At 40.8% G+C, this 24,596-nt stretch overlaps 2 protein-coding genes across 2 annotated transcripts; both read right to left on the bottom strand.

The window, feature by feature from the left end:
- Window positions 1-2,537: 2,537 nt before the first annotated feature.
- Window positions 2,538-11,907, bottom strand: LOC135464210 (diamine acetyltransferase 1-like). Its single transcript, XM_064741715.1, has 5 exons — window positions 11,773-11,907; window positions 9,874-9,925; window positions 7,366-7,449; window positions 5,497-5,642; window positions 2,538-2,879 (listed from the first exon to the last, which is right to left on the bottom strand). Exons 1-5 carry the CDS (start codon window positions 11,848-11,850, stop codon window positions 2,712-2,714), a joined length of 528 nt encoding a protein of 175 aa, XP_064597785.1. The 5' UTR covers window positions 11,851-11,907; the 3' UTR covers window positions 2,538-2,711.
- A 3,557-nt stretch (window positions 11,908-15,464) lies between these two features.
- Window positions 15,465-21,688, bottom strand: LOC135464135 (thialysine N-epsilon-acetyltransferase-like). Its single transcript, XM_064741629.1, has 5 exons — window positions 21,561-21,688; window positions 19,356-19,407; window positions 17,626-17,709; window positions 16,518-16,663; window positions 15,465-15,856 (listed from the first exon to the last, which is right to left on the bottom strand). The coding sequence occupies exons 1-5, from the start codon at window positions 21,630-21,632 to the stop codon at window positions 15,689-15,691; spliced, it is 522 nt and encodes a 173-aa protein (XP_064597699.1). The 5' UTR covers window positions 21,633-21,688; the 3' UTR covers window positions 15,465-15,688.
- Between the last annotated feature and the right edge of the window lie 2,908 nt (window positions 21,689-24,596).

Raw genomic sequence — 24,596 nt, 5'->3', positions numbered from 1 at the left:
CAGTAAATGTCCAAATCTGATTTCTTATTTTAAACCTTTTCAAGTCTCTAAGGTGTACCTGAGGTACAACATAATTTTTTCAACTTTCAAAGTTTCTGAGCTGTTACCTAAGGTATATCTTCTTAGTGCTTTTTTTAAGTGCTGAGGTGGCTCTGAGGTACATTTTATCTCATATTCAAAAAGTGTTCTAAGTTCAGGAGGTATATCTGAGGTGTATGCATACTTTTGGCTGATGATATACCTCATCTACACCTCAAACTGAGGTGTACACCTCAAGCCTATAAGAGTACTAGCTGTTGATCAGCACAGTGAAGGTTAAATATCATAAATATGTTTCCGTTAAGAGGTGAAAATGATAACTCACAAGACACAAAGTGTCGAATAGGTTATCGTCTCCACCTTTCAGGAGAAAAATATTTATGATATTCAACCTTCACGGAGCAATATTCTGTTTATATTTTGACAATATCATGATTTTGCATATTTGATCAAGTTTAAACAATGTTTTTAGCTGCCGACTTCCACAGACCTGTGTATATAGCTTGATGATGTACATGACGTAACTTGTTGCTTGACGTAGGAGTGTTAAAGTTGACTGCCTTTGTGTTATGACGTCAGTCGGCTAAGCTTGGACTGGAACGTCGTAAAACAAAATGTTTCTTTTTTGACATCATGGCGTCTGGGTGTGTAATACCACAAGTGACATCTAACTGAGACAGTGAGATATCATCAGTGCAGGAAATCCTGACATTTCACCGTTATATGAATAATAAAAGGCTTTTGTTCACTATTAACTAGATAAAGAGTATCTTTGACATATGTGAGTATTTGTGATATTTGATACAAATTTTCAATTTATTGAACTAGGTGTTAAAAAGGTCTGTATTTATAAGCACTTTTGTTCTATCGTGGCGATTTCCCCGGGCTTTACCCAGTTTCCTCCTATCATCATGCTGGTTGCCGTCGTACAAGTGAAATAATCTTGAGTACAGGGTAAAATTTCAATCAAATAAATAAATAAATATATGTTGATTGGCGGTTTGGTGGACGCTTTGGTGAGCGGATTGGTGGGTGTAGGGAATAGTAAAGAAACCAGAAAACCAGCAAGTAAATGACCATTATACTTCCTGACTAGGAGACGGAGCTGAATTCGAATGTAATATGTTCTAAGAAACTGGCTAAACCCTCAGACTGTTATACTTATAGCACCTAGCCGTTTACCACAACGACGTCGGAGGCTCGGTTCTTACGTCGGAAGGTTTGTCTAGGAAGGGAGTTGGGGAGGGGGGGGGGGTAATGTACTACTATTTATGCATTCACATGTACAGTCAGAATAAAACCCTGACTGAGGTAAACTGACAAGAGGACATATTCCACCGGTTAAATATAACCATTTGCCAGCTATCACACTGTCACCACTCCGGGGTGTATACGTACCTCTCTTCAATAGTCGTGAACCGACCCTTGATTACGAAAGTCCGGCCCCATGTAGAGGTCCTCCCGGCAAACTGAGCGGCCATTTGGTGAGGTGTAGGTCAAGAAGTACAGCGCATGTCCAATCAGTCGAGGGCTCCCTGAATATAGAAGTATGGGTACTGACCTTACTGAAGCCGATTACAGCTACAAACGTCGAGCCTTTCGGTTTACCCTGCCGATAGAAAGGATCGAACGTAAATAAGCGAAATATTCTTAATTATACTGCATTAAAGAGCAATACATAATCAATCAATGCAGAGAAAAAATTTTTATTGCTCGAAATTTTCTTCAGATGTTTTTTAATGGGATTAACTACAATTAACTTGATACACTCAGATTTCTTTTTAAGAAATCGTTAAGAGATTCATCGTGAGAAGAAATAAAATTGATCGAATAGGGCTGAATACCTTTAGTGAGCAACAAACCTCAGATTTAATCAACGACTTCAGCGAGTGTTATGCACCCAGGTATACATCAGAAATATACCATAGGCAGGCAAGTAAGAAAACTACAACGCTTATGGGATAGATATGCTTTTTTTTTTGCCCAATGATCTTCTAAAATATTTTCGTGTGGATGGAGTTTGTTCTTAAACACCGACGCAATCCACAGGAAGACAACCTGTACGTCTGAGACAAGACTATGTTATCTTTCATACATGTAAGCCTAACTTGAAACTAAAAACGTCCATCATTAAACTTCCTCATTTCAAATTTCCACAGATACACTTGACAACTTTCTGTGCATGAGCTTCCCAATCGTATGTATCAATCTGTCAAAGTCAGTGCTCGACAGCTTGTCACGGCGCCATCTTTTTGCAATCCTAAATGTGGCTTGGATGATTGTCTCATGGGGCTTCCTTTCGCTTTACACAGCTATCATCTTAGAGACCACGAGCTTTTCAACAGAGCACAAGACTCCGCTTCCCATCTGTAGTACCCTGACAACATTTTCCCGTCCACAATAATTAAGCCACAACAACAACAATAACTTTTGACATTTATTTATTTATTTATGTATTTCAATGGTATTTCACTTGAGTGACGGCGGTCAGGTTTATAGGGTGGACGAAAGCAAAGAGCCCGGAGTGAGAAAAACCACCGCATTTCTCGAGGTACCTAACAAAGCTCCTGATTTACAGCCGTAGCAGAAGTGAGCGCTGGCTTCGAACCCGCGACCTCACTGGCCATGGTCATTACAGGTGCTCCACTCCCCTGAATGTTTTGACGGTTAGGTCAAGAACTAGCCAATTTCTCCAAGTCATTTCGATTTAATACTAAGTTTCTCCAGGCTTCCGTCTCGGCCAGATCTTCTGCACCCTGACGCTTATAGAAGGCCAGTGACGGCGTGTTGTGCTTCAGACAGATAAAGAACATGGCCACACAGTTATTGTCCACGCCCACCTGAAACAAGTTACACATTCGAGAAACTCTCAACACAATAATATGTTCCATTTAACGGAAAGTCTTTAGTTGCATTGATGCTGGAATGTATTCTGTTATACTGCAGCACATTATTCGGTTAAATATAGCATACATAGTCTATTAATTTAACATAAAAATTGCAATCAACAGGATATTATGTTGAGTATGCCCTGGTATTTTCTTATAATAACAGAATTACATTTTAGCATCACTCGGACAACAGACTCCCTGTTAAAAATTAACAGATTAATTTTTGAGTCAAGCCTCAGCTTATTTATCCTTTTCATCGAGAAAATAGAATAGGCTGAGACCATTGAAAACTTGTTTCTCCTTTTGGATTAAGCATTTAAACGGAACAAGTCAGTTGCGTGTCTATTCTAATTTATTTATATGCCATTTTATAACGATGTTAAACTGTCAGCATATGGACGTCGTGTATAATAGATTACCAGTAGTTATCCATGGGCAATTGTCTAGATTACCAGTAATTATCCATAGGCAATTGTCTACTTTACCACTAGTTATCCATGGGCAATTGTCTAAATCAGCAGTATTTATCCATGGGCAATTGTCTAGATTACCAGTAGTTATCCATGGGCAATTGTCTACATTAGCAGTAGTTATTCTTTGGCAATTGTCTAGATTAGCAGTCTTTACCCATGGGAAATTGTCTAGGTTAGCAGTAGCTATCCATGGGCCACATTAAGATGTGAAACATTTTCGCGCACAAAACAACTATGTAACTTTCCATAATACCTGCGCAAATATCCAATATATCTGCCGAACTTCAACATGTAATATACCAGATAAATTCTCCTCACCTTCTGGGCAACTTACAAAATGTTGTGTTCCAAATAAACATCCCGCTATACACCAAAGCCACTTCCCATTTTACAGCCTCGAACTATACCTGAGTAAACTACTAAACCTTTACCTAAGTAACTCCACGGTATAGATGCATTATTTCTCTTGTTTATACCTGCGCAACTCATTTATACCTAAATGATTTAATTTCGCTTAATTTAAGTTTGTAAGACGCAATCGGATTGGTCATTTATTTACGTTGACACTCCAATAAACTAAAAAAAACACGCGCACTTGAGACTACACTTTTTCAGAATAGAACTGAAAGAGATCTAAAAGAACGTCATGTAAAAGTACAAAGAAAATCCTACAAATATATCTGTTTTCGTCAGTATTGTAACAACAACACCAACAGTGTATTGTCGATGTATTAGTAATGTATTGTCATAGAGTTTGCACAGCGGTTTATTATTTATGCGCTATATAGTTTATACCTAAGCAGCTACACGGTATACCCGATTTGACCTAAAGAACTTACCACGATATCTCTGATTAGACCTCAACAACCTACCATAATATATCCGATTAGACCTCAACAGCTTACCACGATATGCCCAGTAAGACCATAGCAATTTAGATGTACCACGGTATACCCGATTAGACCTCATCCACTTACCACGGTATCCCCGATTAGACCTCAGCAACTTACCATGGTATACGTGATAAAACCTCAACAACTTACCACGGTATACTTGATTAGACTTTAACAACTTACTACCACATACCCGATTAGACCTCAACAACTTCCCACAGTCCCAATGGGACCTCAACAAATTACCACAATATACCCAATTAAATCTCAACAACTTACCACCGTATACCGGATTAGACCTCAACAACTTACCACGGTATACTCGATTAGACCTCAACAACTTACCACGGTATATCCGATTAGACCTCAACAACTTACCACAATATACCCAATTTGACCTCAGTAACTTACCACATTATACCCGATTAGACCTCAACAGCTTACCACCGTATACCCGATTTGACCTCAACAACTTACCACAGTATACTCGATTAGACCTCAACAACTTACCACGGTATACCCGATTAGACCTCAACAGCTTACCACAATATACCCGATTAGACCTCAACAATTTACCACCGTATGCAGGAGTAGACATCAAAAACTTGCCACGGTATACCCGATTATAGCTCAACAATTTACCACCGTGTACCTGATTAGATTTGTTTGATTGGTGATTTACGCCGTAGTCAAGAATATTTCACTTATACGACGGCGGACAGCATTATGGTGGGTGGAAACCGGGCACAGCCAGGGGAAACCCACAGCCATCCGCAGGTTGCTGACAGACCTTCCCACTTACGGCCGGAGAGGAAGCCAGCATGAGCTGGACTTGAACTCACAGCTACCGCATTGGTGAGAGGCTCCTGGGTCATTACGCTGCGCTAGCGCGCTAACCGACTGAGCTACGGAGGCCCCTACCCGATAAGACCTCAAAAACTTACCAAGGTATACTCGATTAGACCTCAACAACTTACCACGGTATACCCGATTATACCTCAGCAACTTACCACCGTGTATCCGATTAGACCTCAACAACTTACCACCATGTACCCGATCAGACCTCAATAACTTACCAAGGTATACCCAATTAGACCTCAACACCTTACCACGGTATACCCGATTAGATTCCCGACAACTTACCACGGTATACCTAATTTTATCGCAGCAACTTCATACTCAAGCAACTTTCCATTATACCTGAGCAACTTTCTTCATCAGTGTTTTGCCGATTCCCTTCTTTCGGAACTCCGAGGATACAAACAAATCTTCCATGTAAACTGCTCTACCCTCGTTTGAGTAGTACATCATGAAATACACGGCACAGCCGATCAAGCGAGGGGGGTCTGAAAGTACAAGTGTAAAGACTGTATCAGGAGATTAGCGAGCCACACACCACAATTAGTGCTTCCAGGCAGTGAAGACGAATGTAATCCCATGCTTTTTCAGATATATTTTCTTTTGCTCATATGGGCGGCCTGTTTTAATATTTTGTCTGCCAGTTGAGTGGTATTGTTTTGTAGCAGAGGCTTCCAAATTTTATTCTAAGCCTAGTTTTCTGTTTTATTTTGTTTGTTTGTTTGATTTTTTGTTTGTCTTGGTTTTTTCTTTCAGGATATGGAGGCGGATTCACAGAGAGCAGAGAAAAGTCCCGCCGACATGGTTGTTTCACCTCGATCACCTGTTTGTCACTTTTGGGAAAAATTGGATCGCACAATCGCTATCAGGAATTTGACTGCAAATTGCATCAAGTGACGAGGAGTATCGGGTCTCACAGATTCAGGTACAGGTAGTGCACCCAAAAGTTACCGTGGAAATGTGAAATGAATGTCAATTGTGGCCAGCACTGATTATATGTACACTGATGTCCTGACAATTACTCCACTATATACCGACATACCCCTTCATTGTGTTTTCCAGAGGATTTCCAGAATGTTTCTCTTCCAGGACTTCGGCCAGAGCCCGAGAAAATCGACCGACCCTCGCCAGGTACCTGATAAATACCCGGACAGAAGGCATCAACTGAACCTGCAAAAGCCGGGTTCGAACAGGCGATCTCACGCGCCAGGCACAAGCTATGTTTTTTTTTTTTTCTCAGTGAACGCCATTTGTCTCGGTCAGAGAGGCTTATCTGGCATAAAGTTCCTCTTATCCCTCCCATCCATTTCCCACCTCTACAAAACCCTCTCCCTTATTGATACTCAGACGTAAACATCTTTAGTTTGTCATTTTGATATGTGTAATACGTGTGTATATATTCAACATGGATGTCGCCACGATATGGTTGAAATATTGCCCACGTGGCGATATGCCAGTCAACATCGATGAGGGCTTTTGTGGCCTAGAGGTTAGCCTACTACCGCAGCACCATAAAAGCCTCTCGGTGATGAGATCGCTATGAGTTCATGTCCAGTTCATGCTGGCTTCCCCACGGCCATATGTGGGAAGGTCTATCAGCAACCTGCGGATGGATTTGAGTTTCCTCTTGACTCTTCCGGTTTCCTCCCTCCATAACGTTGGCTCGCCCTCGTACATGGGAAATATCCCTGGGTACGGATTAAAAGTCCAATCAAACAAATAAATAACATCAACATGTATGTATTATTGAATGTACGTAAAGAACGATGCATGTGCGACAATGAGAAGAAAACTGCAGCTAGAACTGATTTTTGTTGGTTTTCTTGTTAAATATTCTACCTAAATGTCACTGATGGAGGAAACCTAACTTTTCCACATGCACACAGGTTCACCTGTCGAGCAAGCGGAAAGTGTGTGCCACACTGGTCGATAGCACACGCCCTTCGATGAACTTATTTAATCTCACCCATCAACGAGAACACGCCAAAACGAGAAAACGCCAAAACGAGAAAACCCCAAATAAGAATGGTCAAACGCTTGTCACCAAGTCTCTCCGAGAAAGTTAGTGACAGGGAAGTCCTTACCACGTGGTGCTCAGCTGCCATAACGCTTTACAAAGGAACTATGGTTAATTTTACTAAATAATGTTAAAACGATTGCAAAAGTGGTGCTGAATATGAGTTCAAATCAATTTTTCATGGTATCACTAACCTGTTTCTGAACGAACAGCATTAGGATCTTCTGCCACAAAACCGTAAAACCAGCGATCCTCTCCAAACCCATCCTCCTCCAACTCTGAAACATTTATTAATTACTTTATTTGTTTACTGATTGATTTATTTGTTTGTTTGCTTGGTTTACTGTGGTTAAACCCGCACTCAATTTATTTATTTATTTATTTGTTTGGTTTTTTACGCCGTACTCAAGAATATTTCACTTATACGACGGCGGCCAGCATTATTGTGGGTGGAAACCGAGCACAGTCCGGGGGAAACCCACGACCATCCGCAGGTTGCTGGCAGACCTTCCCACTAACGACCGGAGAGGAAGCCAGCATGAGCTGGACTTGAACTCACAGCGACCGCATTGGTGAGAGGCTCCTAGGTCATTACGCTGCGCCAGAGCGCTAACCGACTGAGCCACGGAGGCCCCACCCGCACTCCAGATTTTTCCCTTGTACCACGCCAGTTAGATTAATAGGTGCATAGAGGAAACCTAATGTGACTTACGGCTGGATCAACCCCTGGCTGGATTCGAACCTGTAACCCTGAAAGCCCCAACAAACCCAATTAAGAAATAATTAAAAAATATGCTACCTAAACTATACTCACCCCTCCCCCCATTCCCCACCCCCAAAACAGAAACGCATATATAGGTGGCGCTCAGGTTACACATAATTGTGATACCGATTCCACAAAGCCACTTCTGACTTTAGTCAAAATTTTAGATCGTACCACCAATTCCACAAAGCTACTTTTGACTTCAGTCAAATTTTAAGAGCGTATCACCGATTCCACAAAGCAACTTCTGACTTAAGTCAAATTTTAAGAGCGTATCACCGATTCCACAAAGCCACTTCTGACCTAAGTCAAAATTTACGATCGTTCCACTGATCACAAAAGCCACTTTTAACTTAAGTCAAAATTTAAGATCGTACCACCGATTCCACAAAGCCACTTCTGACAAGTCAAAATTTAAGATCGTTCCACTCATCACACAAAGCCGCTTCTGAATTTAGTCAAAATTTAAGATAGCACCACTGATTCCACAAAGCCATTTCTGACAAGTCAAAATTTAAGATCGTACCACCGATTCCACAAAGCCGCTCCTGACTTCAGTCAAAATTTAAGATCGTACCACCAATTCCACAAAGCCGCTTCTGAATTTAGTCAAAATTTAAGATCGTACCACCGATTCCAAAAAGCCGCTTCTGACTTAAGTCAAAAGTTAAGATCGTACCACCAATTCCACAAAGCCACATCTGACTTAAGTCAAAATTTAAGATCGTACCACCAATTCCACAAAGCCGCTTCTGAATTTAGTCAAAATTCAAGATCGTACCACCGATTCCACAAAGCCATTTCTGACAAGTCAAAATTTAAGATCGTTCCACTGATCACACAAAGCCACTTTTGACTTCAGTCAAAGTTTAAGATCGTACCACCAATTCCACAAAGCCACTTCTGACTTAAGTCAAAATTTAAGACCGTGCCAGAATGCTTCATATTTGGTACTGGAAGTTGACTTTTTTACAGGTTTGTCTTAAGATAAAATTCATGAGATACTCAAAATTGGAATTTCTAATACCCCAAAACAAGCTACAAAATCGTAGCCAGAAATGGCTTTGTGGAATCGATCCCAGGAGCTGATTTAAGTCAAATTTAAAATATGATTTTCGAACTTGTCTTAGGCCCTAGAAATTAAAAATTCGAATACATTAAAGTGTCATCGTATGAGAAGTGCATCAAAATTACCACTACTTCTGGCAAAAACTGAAAACTGTAACATGGTTTTAAATTAAAGTTAACTCAAAATCTGCTTTGTGGAATCGGTACCAGAGGCTGACGTAAATGTCCACTTGAGACGTGGCCCCACGAGGCAATTTTAGACTTAAATCAGAATTTCACATCACTTTAAAATTTTTATTTCTTGTGTAACGAGTTCAAAATATTGATTGACAACGTAAATTCTGGGTAAGTTACGGTAAGACAAATTTTAATCAAAATGACCGAAAGGAACATACAAACTTTAAAAATCGAAATTTTAACTTAAGACTAAGACCCCTTCGTGATCATGGACCCTGTGTCATTTCTGAATGAGCTGGTGTTGATTATGGCATATTTACCGACATTTTAACTTCCCTTACTGTCTTAAAATGACACATATTAATCTAATTATCCTACTTTTGAACTCAAACTGATTTACCTATATGGATAAGTTTTGTCACCCTACTTATTTAGAAGGGGCCCCGTGGTTCATTTGGTTAGCGCGCTAGCGCAGCGTAATGACCCAGGAGCCTCTCACCAATGCGGGCCCTGCGAGTTCAAGTCCAGCTCATCCTGGATTCCTCTAGCCGTACGTGGGAAGGTCTGCCAGCTACCTGCGGATGGTCGTGGGTTTATCTAACCATAATGCTGGCCGATGTCGTATAAGTGAAATATTCTTGAGTACGGTGTAAAACGCCGATCAAATAAATACTTATTCACTTTAATATCTTACCTTCTTTAGTCAGTTTAGCATGATCCCGGTGTCCATCATATTCAGCGAGATCCTAGGATAAGACATAAAACAGTAGCATGAGCTTATTTCTAGTTCAGGCTGATTAAATCCAACCAGCTTAATAATGTCTTTGACACTTTGTCTTAAACACCAGTCGTCGGCTCATACCAAAGACATGAATAATGGCACCGGAAATTGCACTTGTTGTTGTCTCCAATGGCGCCCACCACTGACAGCATAAAGCACGGAAACGAGACTGGTTGACTCAAAGTCAGTATAATGTTACTCGAATGTTTGAATGACTGAATTAACTGTCATGTCTGGTGTCCTCCGCCCCAGACATAATTCCGTGCTGACATGTACTCGCCCTGACATAAGAAGTCACAGTATACGTACACACACCCAATGACTCCACGGCGTTATACGGCTGGAAAATTGTTAAATACGACGATAAACCCCAAGCATACAGACATACACAAACACCAGCCAAGGACATAAATGAGATGATTCGTGAATTCCTGGTGTGGGAAGTTCTGATGGCTCTGTCCTCACTAGCCCCTTACGATAATGAGATAAATTCTTTTACGGTACCTACCTTAGACTGCAGTCATAATGTATACTGTCGGTTTCTTATATATACATTCATCAGCGACGTAACGAACGCCCTGGCATGAAACAGCGAGAACTGGATTCGAACACGGAACTATATGAAGTAAATATGAAGTATTCCTAATCTACATGGTTTAGATCTAGATCAGTAGAGCATGATAACGGTGATGGGTGTTGAAAAATAGATCCCACGATAGTTAAAATGTGCTCTGACGTAAACAATGTTGTGATGAACTTGTTGCAGGTATATTGTTTGCTCCGCCCATCCACCTGACAGCGATGGTGTTATGAGGTTATTCATATATATATATGTATGTAGTGTCAAACAACAACCAAGTAACACAATGACTAATACCACTACAGATTCAAAAAGATAGTATAAAACCAAGGGAGACAACTGTAATGGAACTGTTAGCCACACCGTGTTTTATACATACAAGCACCAGTCTTATTTCAGCATATGTTACACAATTATATTTACACATGGACGCGTTACAATCACAGAGGCGTGCGGCTGAGAAAAAACGAAGTGCTTATATCCACTAAAACAGGGTATGTTCATATCCACATACATATATAGGTAAAACTCAGGCCTGGGACGCGAAGTAGGTTAACATACAGTCGTTATAATCACCACACTGGTTGCTTGAAAACAAACCCAATCCATTCAAATTCTCCATTACCCGTGCAAGCTGTCTTTGCTAGAAAGACTGGTGCTCACCTGGGCTACACCCAAATGCCTCTGGTATTCGGAGGATGGGGTAATTTAGATGTAGCTCTCAAATTTCTCTCGCTATAACGCGTATCATTGGCAGAAAAGGATGGTCACAATCCGTTTAAAAACCGGACAACATATACTTAGCCGACATAAAACTACGGCAATATGCAATCATGTACGGATTCGAACCCGTTGTCTCGAGGATGAGAGATTAGTGGTCATGAACTGTACCACATCTCCGTACGCTGACTAGCCCAGCGACAGTCCCCGATCAAGGTCGCCTGAAAAACATGTAAATATCACCGCAGCTGTTTGGAAATGCATCTTTATTTTTTTTTTTTTTTTTTTTTTTTTTGATCAGTGTTTTACGCTGTACTCACAATAACTCGCTTATACTACGGCGGCCGACATTATGCAGGAAACCGGGTCAAACTCAGAGAAACCCACGAGTATCCGCAGGTTGCTGAAAAGCCTTCCCACGTACGAGTGAAGGGGAAACAAGCGTTAGCTTTACTGAAACTCACAGCGACAGCTACCGGTACATGTATTTTGGACGTGATGCAAACCCTTACCTTTACCAGGCGAGCTATTTCAGCGCAGTCAGCCTTTTCGGCAGGTCGGATGACGACTTGTGTGACCTCGGCGGACATTTCTGCATCCAGCTGTTGTGAAATACCGTATGGACTTTCCCACTCGTACAGTGTAGAACCGGCTGTAATCAAAGCACAGGTACAACGCACAGCGCCGGCTATATGTGCGCACCACCCCTGGTTTACAGCGTGAAACTAGGTCAAGAGGCCAGATATAGAAGGCAAGCCTTCTAAGTCTGAGTTTGAGGTTGCGCAAGGCCATTGATTTTCCTTACTATTTATGTAGTAAACTTGAACCTCAAAAATATATATGCTCTCACTTCTGCGTGGTACAATGCCATACCACCACATGTAGCCTGCACTTTTCTCTACAACATGTCAAAAAATCAACCTAGCATGACCACCATTTTTGAGCTTTGGTTGCTGGAAGTGAAGCCATAGCATTTTGTTACCTTGATAACCTCCAGGGGAGTAGGAAGTTACACTGGCTAAACGGTTTTCAGATCTATCCAAAAGAACATGCTGGTTTCCTCTCCGGCCGTAAGTGGGAAGGTCTGTCAGCAACCTGCGGATGGTCGTGGGTTTCCCCCAGGCTATGTCCGGTTTCCACCCAACATAATGCTGGCCGCCGTCGTATAAGTGAAATATTCTTGAGTACGGTGTAAAACACCAATCAAATAAATATCCAAAAGCAGAAAAAATCCTGATATACCTTAACTAGGTGCATACTAACAGTGCAGAAATTCATAGTCCATAAACAAATCAAAAAATCTGTATGGCAGTATCATCCAATCAGTGCCCCTATCAGTATCTGATTTTATGACAGGACGCGCAAGTCGAGAACTCCAGAATGCAAGATTAGAGAATCCGCGCGATATTATTGCAAATCTGAAGCAGTTTTTGTTAAATACCGTACACGAAAAACCAGAAAAATTCCACGGTTTTTGGTAATCTCGACTCTCGTGTTGTCGATCCGTGTGTTTTATGAAGGGACGCGCGAGCCGAAAACTCGCGAATGTGAGAGTAGCGAAAACCGCGCATTTGTTTAAGCTATTCTCGCTCGATTTTTGACAAACTGCGCGAGATTAGCAATAATATCGCGCGGTTTCACTGATCTCGCATTCTCGACTTGCGTGTCCTGTTATAAAACCCGCGGGTCGAGATTAGGCAGGACCGCCGGGTTTTTTTTCTTTTGGTTTTTTTTTTTTGGGGGGGGGGGTGTTGTTTTTCGCCTTTTTTCGGTTTCGCTGCTTTTCTAAACAATTAAAAACTTTTCATTTGTCCACACATGTAACAGATTCTGCACCAGGAAGCATCCGTCAGTGCATAATTGGGCTTGTTTTCCGACAGCATAGACCTGCACATCTTTAAGGGCAGTCACCTTGGAATAATCGAGGGGAAAATAGATTCATGCTCTCTGATTGGTCAATATTTGCCCAAAATATGGGAAATCAGCATAGGGTGAAGCAAAGGCTTGTATTCATTTTTTGTAGATGCACAAACACTTGTAATTTTGTATTCACCATTTTGTTTGCAGTAAATGTCCAAATCTGATTTCTTATTTTAAACCTTTTCAAGTCTCTAAGGCGTACCTGAGGTACATTATTTTTTTTTAACTTTCAAAGTTTCTGAGCTGTACCTAAGGTATATCTTTTTAGTGCTTTTTTTTAAGTGCTGAGGTGGCTCTGAGGTACATTTTATCTCATATTCAAAAAGTGTTCTAAGTTCAGGAGGTATGTCTGAGGTGTATGCATATTTTTGGCTGATGATATACCTCATCTACACCTCAAACTGAGGTGTACACCTCAAGCCTATAAGAGTACTAGCTGTTGATCAGCATAGTGAAGGTTAAATAGCATAAATATGTTTCCAGTAAGAGGTAAAAATGATAACTCACAAGGCGCAAAGTGTCGAATGGGTTATCGTTTCCACCTTTCAGGAGAAAAATATTTATGATATTCAACCTTCACGGAGCAATATTCTGTCTATATTTTGACAATATCATGATTTTGCATATTTGATCAAGTTTAAACAATGTTTTTATCTGCCGACTTCCACAGACCTGTGTATATAGCTTGATGATGTACATGACGTAACTTGTTGCTTGACGTAGGAGTGTTAAAGTTGACTGCCTTTATGTTATGACGTCATTCGGCTAAGCTTGGACTGGAACGTCGTAAAACAAAATGTTTCTTTTTTGACATCATGGCGTCTGGGTGTGTAATACCCAATAATATGTTTTTAGCTGCCGACTTCCACAGACTTGTGTATATGGCGTGACGTTGCTTGACGTAGGAGTGTTAAAGTTGACTTTGTATTATGGCGTCATTCCGAGACGGGCAATTCTGCCAGTATTGGACTATGAACGACAAACCGAAGAAGTAAGAACTGGGATGTGAAAAGAAGTAACTGACTTCGTTACTGTTCTACGTTTGTTTCCTTAGTGTTCGTTTTTTTCCCCTCAAGTAGTAAAACACAGGCGTGTTTACTTACTCGGATAGAGTCCACTGTCAACCAATCAGTGTCGAATCTGTATCACGACTTGCTTCCGAGCGCCACGTCATACTAGATGTATGTTAGCTCCTATCCTCAGACAGCAATTTTTCTACATTTTCCTACATTCATTGTTCTGGGGGTCTCTGTGGTGATAAAGGGTCGACGATGTAATATTGTAGGATGTTCCCAGGGGACCACTTGCCTTCGCCCACTATTACATGGGTCACAAATTACTTAGCCAATAACTCGGCAAAGGTCGGTGGTTTACTTCAGGCAAAGGAAAATGTGTGATTTTCACATTAAGTCTTATTATACATTTCCTGGCACACTTTAAATTTTAAAAAAAACTTACAACATCCTCAATGTCATCGAAATGGATTCATTTCCATAAACTACCAGATTCATTTCCATATAGGACATGATTCATTTCTACAAACGACCCGATTCGTTTCCATAAACGACCGGATTCATTTCCATAAACGACCGGATTCATTTCCATAAACGGGGGCCTCCGTGGCTCAGTCGGTTAGCGCGCTAGCACAGCGTAATGACCCAGGAGTCTCCCAACAATGCGGTCGCTGTGAGTTCAAGTCCAGCTCATGCTGGCTCCCTCTCCGGCCGTACGTGGGAAGGTCTGCCAGCAACCTGCGGATGGTCGTGGGTTTCCCCCGGGCTCTGCCCGGTTTCCTCCCACCATAATGCTGGCCGCCGTCGTATAAGTGAAATATTCTTGAGTACGGCGTAAAACACCAATCAAATGAATAAATAAATCATTTCCATAAACGACCGGATTCATTTCCATATAGGACATGATTCATTTCCATAAACGACCGGATTCATTTCCATAAACGACCGGGTTCATTTCAATAAACGACCGAGTTCATTTCCAGTGGTGTGCCCGGTGATGTTCACAAGGCAACAGGAATTTATATTTACGTATCAATTCATTCCAGAATTTTTCAATTCTCCGATGTCCCATCGTAGTTCCTGTGGTATTTCACAGACCTTTCCCAAGTTACCGATGGACTTATCCTAGTGACCCGTACAGATATGGACATATACGGATGGTTGATAACTGGTCTTCATCCAGCTTCACATTGTCCAACGAATGATCATCGTTGACGTCATGACTGCGTGCTACTTAATTTCCGGTGTGACTGAAGGGACTATACGAAAACTGTAGCTGAAAGCCGTTTTAATCCTTCAATAAAGGCTTTGAATTCACATGATCAGACACATCTTTAACTGCAAAATTAGCAGTTAAAACCAACTTTTCACGTAGCGTTACCCAACGAACTCTCTGCATAATGGACATTGTAATACAATCATAGGCTCCGAAACGTCTGCGCGTTTACACATCTGTGTAACAACTGCGGTGGCACCAGGGTAATTCCTTCTCCTGTCAGCGGTTTGCTAATTTTTCCAGTTCCGGTTTGTTAAGCCGGAGTGTATGCCATCCCTCTGTTTCCGTCATGTTCACGGCACCCAGGCGTTTATAGAACGCTATAGACGGCGCATTCCAGTCTAGCACATTCCAACAGAGTCGTGAACAACCCTTGTCTACTCCAACCTGTAACCAGAAAAAGTATGCCTAAACAGTACCTATATTGCCCTTATTTATTTATTTCTTTCATACTGTCTTTATTTTATTATTTACATATTTCATCGGTGTTTTATTCGCCACGGTATGGCTGAAATATTGCCGAGGTGGCGTTAGGCCAGATTCATTCATTCATTGGTGTTCTACACCCATGCATGGGGAACCTATTGTTCATTTCTGCCTTTGCAATGACGTTCCTTTCTTAGCAAACTAGCAATGTACATGTATATGTAGTACTCATAAATGGCAAGAGTTTAATAGTCCATCCAACTTGGATCCGAGACATTACGTGGGAAAAGGCAGCACATAATGTGCTGTGCCTTTGTCGTGGGCTGATATCAATGGGGAAACAGTAATAGCGCTGCCTCACTAAACTACCACGCTGAAGTTCATGGATATACTTTATGCTGCACAGAAATGTAATCCTTAACAAACATGACTATTATCCTATACTTCTGCCACCATAAAGCTGGCCACAGTCGTATGAGTGAAATATTCTTGAGAATGGCGTGAAGCACCACTGATATAATTAAACAAATAAATACTTTTACGACAGCACACTAAAAGATTTCTGTATTACGAAGATGCTAAATTTAACGGAAAATCTAAGCTTCTTTTCTGAAATACAGACCTTAGCGACACCCTTCATCAGTCTGGTGCCGATACCACGAGCACGATATTGCGGTGACACGTAAAGGTCCTCCATAAACACACACCGTCCCTCAAACGTCGAATAGATGAAGAAATACAGGGCGTAGCCAATGATCCTTGCACAGTCTGCAAACATGTACACGTATTTAGTCAGTTAGTTATTTAGCACACAAAACAATCAATGGACAGAATTTCCCAGTAGTGTTCAATATATATGAAAGTTCCTCTGGTACCACTTGCTGGATTGAATTGTTGATTGGTGAATACAGTTCCCTCATGAACTGCGGTCTAACCTCTGTATTGCTGTGATAATGAATAACATGTAATTGGTGCTGGGGAGGAAGGGGCGAATTCACCCCTGGGGAAACCGCTGCACTCCGCCAGATATGCCTGACAATACTCCTGACATAAGACCCCATCCGAGGAAATGGGCGATGGATTCGAGCACACGACCCTATATGTCTGTGTCTGTTTGAAAATGACCGGCATCGCATAAGTGAAATGTCCTTGACCATTGCGATAAACCATATCCAACATATAGACCTGTAGTGTATGTATGAACTGATGCTGTAATAGTTACCAATGTCAAATGATGCACAACGTTATGTGGATGGATACCTAACGGAGTCGCAAGTGAAATATTCCAGAGTACGGCCTAAAACACCAATCAATTAAAATAATACATAACGAATTTATAAACTCGTCATAATTAGCCGGTCTCTTCAACGTTTCGTATGGTGTTTCGCGAATGCAACTGCGAGCTCACAACAGTCACATCTGGTAAACAGAAGTCCGTTTAAAAGACAGCTTCTGTTTCTTTGATTTTTGTTTTCGCCGTAATCAAATGCATTGGGCTTTTATCATATATAACCTCCAGGTTCCTGGGTAGAGAAGAATGTAGGCATATCAAAATATAATAGACAGATTTCCTCATATATTTCACTGGCACAAACCAACAAGAGAGACCCGGGTTTGGACACGCCAAGTATGAAAATATCACGAAGAATTTATTAAAGAAAAAGCAGTAATATTACACAGGGTAGGTATAACAGAAAGAACCCCTGGGTAGGTTGCTAGATGTCACAAACCTTTCTCTGACTCCGAATAGTTGTTTTTATCAGCCACTAAGCAACGGAAGTATTGATACTCCCCAAATCCGTCCTTTTCCAACACTATAAAAAAGGTTCAGATTCACTCGTTAACAACAAAACATAACAGTGATGTTAAATGTATGACCTGGGATCGCTTGCGCGAAGCGGTCATGGGACATTAAAGTTAAATGTAACTACCAAAGCGACATAGATTAAAAACACATGTTGCCATGACAGCTACCATAGATTTGGCATAAGATCAGTCGACCTGGGACCGCTTGCACGAAGCGGTCATGGGACATTAAAGTTAAATGTAACTACCAAAGCGACATAGATTAAAAACACACGTTGCCATGACAGCTACAATCGATTTGGCCTAAGATCAGTCACTTAGCGGATGGGACCCCAGTTATATACATCATCACGTATAAAGCAATCTTTTTCTGACATCTTTAAAACAATGTCATACATTGATTTCCTCCTCTGGCATTGGTTAAGACAGTAACTGTCACAGACAAAGATGTTAGAAAAGCAAGACAAAAGGGTTTCGTGTACTGCTACACTCAAAAAATGAATCTATTAAAATTTAACAGAAAGTCTGTCACGTGACTGATGCTAGAATGTAATATGCCACAGCAATAGATTATTCTATTAAATATAACACACATACTTTATTAAATCAACACAAAAATTCTAGAATAACAGAATATTATGTGACACAGTACCTATTATGTTATAAACACAGAACACATTCTAGCCTCACTCAGATAACAGACTCTCTGGTAAAATCAGATGTATATTTTTACTGCATACCACAGACCAAATACTGCAACTATAAGTTTACAATGCATGCACTAACACACGAAACAAATACAACATAACATGCTGACTTCAGACTGAATCTCATCCCGTGTCAAGTACACGTGATAGCGTGATAGCGTACCCGTGATAGCGTTTACGGTGTAAGTTCTATGGTTGGATATGCAAAACTGAAAGATGTTCATAGGGTTGGTCCGAATAGTGATTTTACAGGTAGAGTGGGCATGCAAATGTTTGTTGTTTTCTTAGAAGAAAAACCTGTCTTTTACAACTGTCACTTAAAATGGCGGACAGTGCTAACGACTTCTAAGTCTGTGGGATTTTACAACAATGGTCCACAGTACAGGCATGGGTAATCGGAGAAAAATGCATGCACGTTAAATGTATGTCAGCGGCATGTGATGTTTTAGTGCAATAGATAAGATTACACATAGTCCTTACAGCGAATGGGCTGCTATCTACGCTTGCTATACATCACTGCCACAACTAGACAAGTTTGACCTCTGGACATGGTGCGACGCGCATAGGTTTCCTTAGACTTAAGCCTCTCCACTGGACTCCTCGAACGGGCCTGTAAGAATTCATCAATTAAATGACTTCAGATGTCTGCTGGAATCGTGTGATGCCTACTTCAGATAAACTGAATGTAGATGTATCATGTCTATAAAAAAAACGCCGTTCAGACAGAGTTGTTGCTGTTTAGGTTATCACTACCTAACTCATAATCACGACCCAAGCAACCTTGGAGTTTATTTACGATTCTCTACGAAATTTGTTAGTGTGGCAGTGATGTAAAGCGAGAGAAGAGAACAGGACATGCGCCGTAAGGTACATGAAGTATGGCTCATCTGGATTCAATTCAATCGTTTACAACTTAGAAATTCGTGATATGTTACTGATAACTTCACCTTCTTTCGTCATCTTGACTTGATCCCCCAGATTTTCATATTCTCCCAGTTCCTAATAACAGACAAGTTTGTACGCATATATCATATACGCTCAGTACTGAGAGGTTAGGACAATGTAAGAGGCCTGTTGTCAGTATAATGCGATTGGGTGAGGGGTCACTTTTGCCGCATGGATTCGCCCTCCTACAAGACAGACATCCATGACTCCACGTCGCAGAATGACTGAAAAATTGTTAGGTAACGAGTCGACGTCAATCGCCAAACAAACACATGTACACAAAAAGACAGATGTGACGTCTAATGTAATAGTGATTTTTCAGTCCATAACATATATTCGCACATGAATGTAACGAAACAGGGTTAACTGCCCTTCTCTACAACCATAATAAACGGCTGAAAAGTTCTGACAGACGCGATGGTCACGCGCACAACGTTTCACTCGCCTCGATCTGGCCTTTGAGTTCCAGTCTCGCATCCATCTTGGATGTGTTGTCTAGAATTATACTCCTCATCACAGAAAAAATACACAGACAATATACAAACAATATACAGACAATATGCAGACAATATACAGAATGAATAAAGAACAATTAATTATTTATTTGATTGGTGTTTTACGCCGAACTTAAGGATATTTAACTTATACGACGGCGGCCAGCATTATGGTGGGTAAGAACCGGGTAGAGCCCAGAGGAAACCCACGACCATCCGCAGGTTGCTGCCAGACCTTTACACGTACGGCCGAAGAGGAAGCCAGCATGAGCTGGACTTGAACTCACAGCGACCGCATTGGTGCGAGGCTCCTGGGTCAAAAGAACAATTAAGATATACATAATTAAGTGCTAACACAACAGCATAAAGTCTTTTCATTTCTCTTATAGAGACATGAAAGCTTGCAACTTACAAAATGGATTTGTAAGTTATCATTGAGAAATCATTTATCAGATTTGTAAGTTATCATTGTGAAACCATGTGTCAAGTTTTAATTCAATACGATGAACCATAAAAATGTTCACAAAACGGTAAAATTCCAGCACAGAAAAAAAAAACAGACTTATACTTTTGTCGAAAACTGACGAAAGCGTCCGAGGCTAGGTCTGATTTGTAAGTCATCATGGTAAAGCCTTGCTGTTTCAATTCCATGCAACGAAGAGTTTTGAAAAAAGTCCGGGTGACAGATTTCTGACGGATTGATTGACGAGGTGTAGACTAAACCTACACTCATAACTTAATCTGTTAAATTTAACAGAAAGTCTGTCATCTGAGTGATACTAGAATGTGTTCTGTTATTGAAGCAGATTATTCTGTTAAATATAACACACATGTTCTATTAATTCAACGTAGCCATTCTATTAGACTAACAGGATATTATGTTGAATATGACACAGTATTATGTTATAACAGAATACATTCTAGCATCACTCAGATAATAGACCTTCTGCTGAAATGAACAGATGAGTTTTTTGAGTGTACACATGTGCAAACCAACTGCACAAATCATTTGCACTTTAAGAAACTTGTCGCTTACTTCAATATATGTGGAGCTTTTAGTACATGGGCACAACCGTTTCTATGGTAACATGGCATACGCCTAGACCCCTGTGTACAGGTATACAAAAGAAGACCACATGATATGTACAAATAAAGAACACACACGTACGCCTAGAGTATGTATGTTTACAAAATGAATATATAATTGGACATGTTCTCTATTCTATGGTTACTGCTTGCACATGTATATGATTAGAGAATAAATCACAAAACAGCTTGTTTTTTTGGTTTCTACAAAGGGTTGTGTAAAATACATTTGTATTTCTACAGAGGCTTATAGGCCTGCGCGTGCAAGTTAAAAACATATTCGGAGTACTGCGTAAAACACCAATCAAATAAGACAAATAAAAGATGTCAATTTGATAAGTGCAGAAAAAGTTCACACACACGCATAATACCTTTACATATGTCAAAAAAAAATAATAGACATATTCCCAACTCATTGTTTACTGTGTAGATATAAGTTACACGTGCATGTAGGCCTACATGGCTTAGAGTCGAGTGGTGCAATGGCGACGCTACATCGAAGGGAGGTAACTCGATGTCAGTGTTGACACTGTATAATTAAAGAGCCCGCCGACCTATATGTTGCCCCACAAGTTATATATTTATAATAAGCAAAGACAGCATTTGCATGAATGTAGTATCACTCACCTTAATAAGCCTGGCAATCTCCGCACAGTCCGTTTTGACAGCCGGTCGTACCACAATCTCTTCGTCAGACATGCCGCTGGGTACAGATGGTCATTCACCGACCGCTCAGTTCGGTTCGCCAGTGTCTGTGTTAAAGCACGAACTGTGCCAGGATTAGTCTCGTGCAAACCAGACTGTCTGACCTTCCTGGCGTTATGTGGGCTCTCTGGTACCGAGGCGGTTAAAAAGTTAAACCAAATGAAAAATGGATAAACGACTGTTCTCTAAACTCATTTAAAGGAAAACAGAATCGATTTGGATTGGCTGGTGTGAAATATAGGCAAATCCAGGCTATGCCTTGCCTGAGCTGAATTTTAGGTACCGGCCGGGGGTATAGTACATTTACTCAAGCCTGACAGAGGCCTGAGATTTAACCCAGGAAGTCCTACCTCCCCTGTCAGACAATCAGCGTTTCATTAAGTCATCCTTGAGTAAAATCTCATTCATTCATTCATTCATTCATTCATTCAATCATTTATACTCAGACCCCCCAGGGAGGATACAAGTATTACACATGGATTAACATGGCTGCTAATCAATGGAAGCATGACCATTACAGAGCATTTTACTACATATATATTTATATATATATATTTATATATATATACATATATATATTTATATATATATGTACTAAACATGTATACACATTTTGAATAGGACCAAGCCTTACTGAATAATTTAAGTCCCCTATCAATGTAGGAAACTAAATTTTTAGCAGCTGGTTATTTGTGGTGCTAAATACTGTCATACTAGATTCATCCGCACGTAAGCTTGGTTGTTTACTAAACCATTGGAGTGCATACTATGCCTTGGCTTGCACGTGCATGTATGTTACGATCATACATGCAATTTCCTCATGTAGCACAATGTGCTTACCATGCTGCTGTGCAGCTCATGCAGTTGGAAAGATCGCCAGTAACTCGGCACAGGTCGGTGGTTTACTCCAAGCGAATGAAAACATATGATACGTAGGACTGTCATATGTAAGTCTGTCTGTATTTGCCTACACCATAAATTGAAGACATTTTCAACGCCGACCTGGCATTTGGTAACTTACTGACAAACTTTTTCATATGTTACGCACAGATATAAAAAAAAAAACATATTTATATGTATTGAAGACAAATTCTCATGATCGAAGATCAAACTGCGCAAATCGGCCACTAATTATCACCAAGTCCACACGAAAAATGAGAGTTGATGAATCAACAAAATCCCTGTCCTAGAAATCCAAGCGGTTTATATATCCAAACTTACATTCCTTGTTGGCCGCCGTCGTATAAGTGAAATATTTTTGAGTACGACGTAAAACACCAATCAAATAAATAAATAAATACATTTTTTGTATTCTCGTCAAATATTATGTAAGCCAATGGTATTGTGTTGCCTACATGTGCATGCTCTTATAAAGGTTATATAAAGGTTTACAGGGCCTGTGAAGGAAACAGCACAGGGCTCAGGAAATTCAGGCATGCGTCTCATGCATACGCACTAGACAATATTCCAAACATAATCTACAATGGTATTTACTGTTATTCCGAGTTTCTGTTACCAAGGAAAACGCAAAAAATACAAATTTGGTGTAAAAACTGGCGAAATTTTGTCGCCGTTTTTATTTCTTAGCTTTGTTAAAATGTACATGTAGTATATACAATATATATATAATGGAAGGCTTAGTGCATCGTATGTACACCACTTTACATAAAACATGCAGTCCATAGATGAAATGCGAGGTAAAAAACAGATAAAATATTTCGCAAAACATACCAATGTCACATGAGGTATAACACAAATATAAACATTTAGTAAACATGCTAGTTTAACGATTGTACGTGCGTTTATTATCTACATATTTACATGAATAACAAATAACAATATGGAATATAATGTAAATAACGTTTACGGTCCAGTACCTCAATATTTCTACCACTCAGCTAATCAGCAACTTGGAAACGACGACGAAGGAACAGACTGTGGAAAGTACATGACGCCCGAGTGGTCCGTTTCTGCGGAAGTGTCAGACGAGCTTTGTTGTGAGTAACGTGGAATGCTAGGTAACGAGTAAGGGAACGCTGTGTATTCCGGGTAAGGCAGTGAAGGGGGGAAAGAGCAGTGACCCATGTACATCGGGGGAATTGTCGGGGGAAGTGCCGAATTACCCGGGAACATACCAGGATACAAGCCAGCATATGGAGAAGGAATACCGGAAGTTGGTGCCATTGCCAAAGGAGGGGGCAGCATGCTCATGGGTGCCATCATTGGGTGAATGTGGTGGCCCTGTGGGATAATAGGTAAGGGCTGGACTGGGACTGACAATCCTGGTTTTGTAGCATAAGGCCCCAAACCGTAGGGAGGGAGAGGAAGACCCACTCGACGCCGAATTCGGGCACGTCTGTTCTGGAACCACACCTGAAAATGGAATGGGAAGATTGCATTAGCAAATGTTGTAATTTAATTTACTATAGAGTATCATGTATTGATCTGGTAGTCAAGGTTTTCACTTTCAATATCAGAGAATTAACCATTTTGCAAATTAGTTTAAGCTGCTCGTCATGTCTATGATGCGAGAAATCTAATTTAAACTGCAATGAGCTGGGCACGCCTTACTTACCTTTATTTTATTTCCAGGCACGTTGATTTCCCGCGAAATCTCCTCAATAGTGTCTGCTTCGGGGTACTGGTCTGAAGCAAACACCTTTTCCAAGGCCCTGACTTGCGCAGATGTGTAGGTGGTACGTGAGTTTTTCATACAGACCACAGGGTTATCCCCCTTGCCTTGTACAGTATCGCCTCTCCTGGAATGAGAGGAACCTAGGTGGCGTCCAGAAGGACACGCTGCATAGATATCCGACTGAGCTGCCTTCACAGGACTGGGATCTCTGCTGGATGGACAGTCGTACGAAATGCCGCAAATCCGGGACCCGGATGAAGGCTGTGGAGAGCTGGACCCATATCCAGAGGAATCGGGAGATACTGACGGTTCAGGTCGTGTGA

The sequence above is a fragment of the Liolophura sinensis genome, chromosome 3, assembly GCF_032854445.1.
Source record: "Liolophura sinensis isolate JHLJ2023 chromosome 3, CUHK_Ljap_v2, whole genome shotgun sequence".
NCBI lineage: Eukaryota > Metazoa > Mollusca > Polyplacophora > Chitonida > Chitonidae > Liolophura > Liolophura sinensis.
This window is presented reverse-complemented; position numbering and strand designations above follow the sequence as displayed.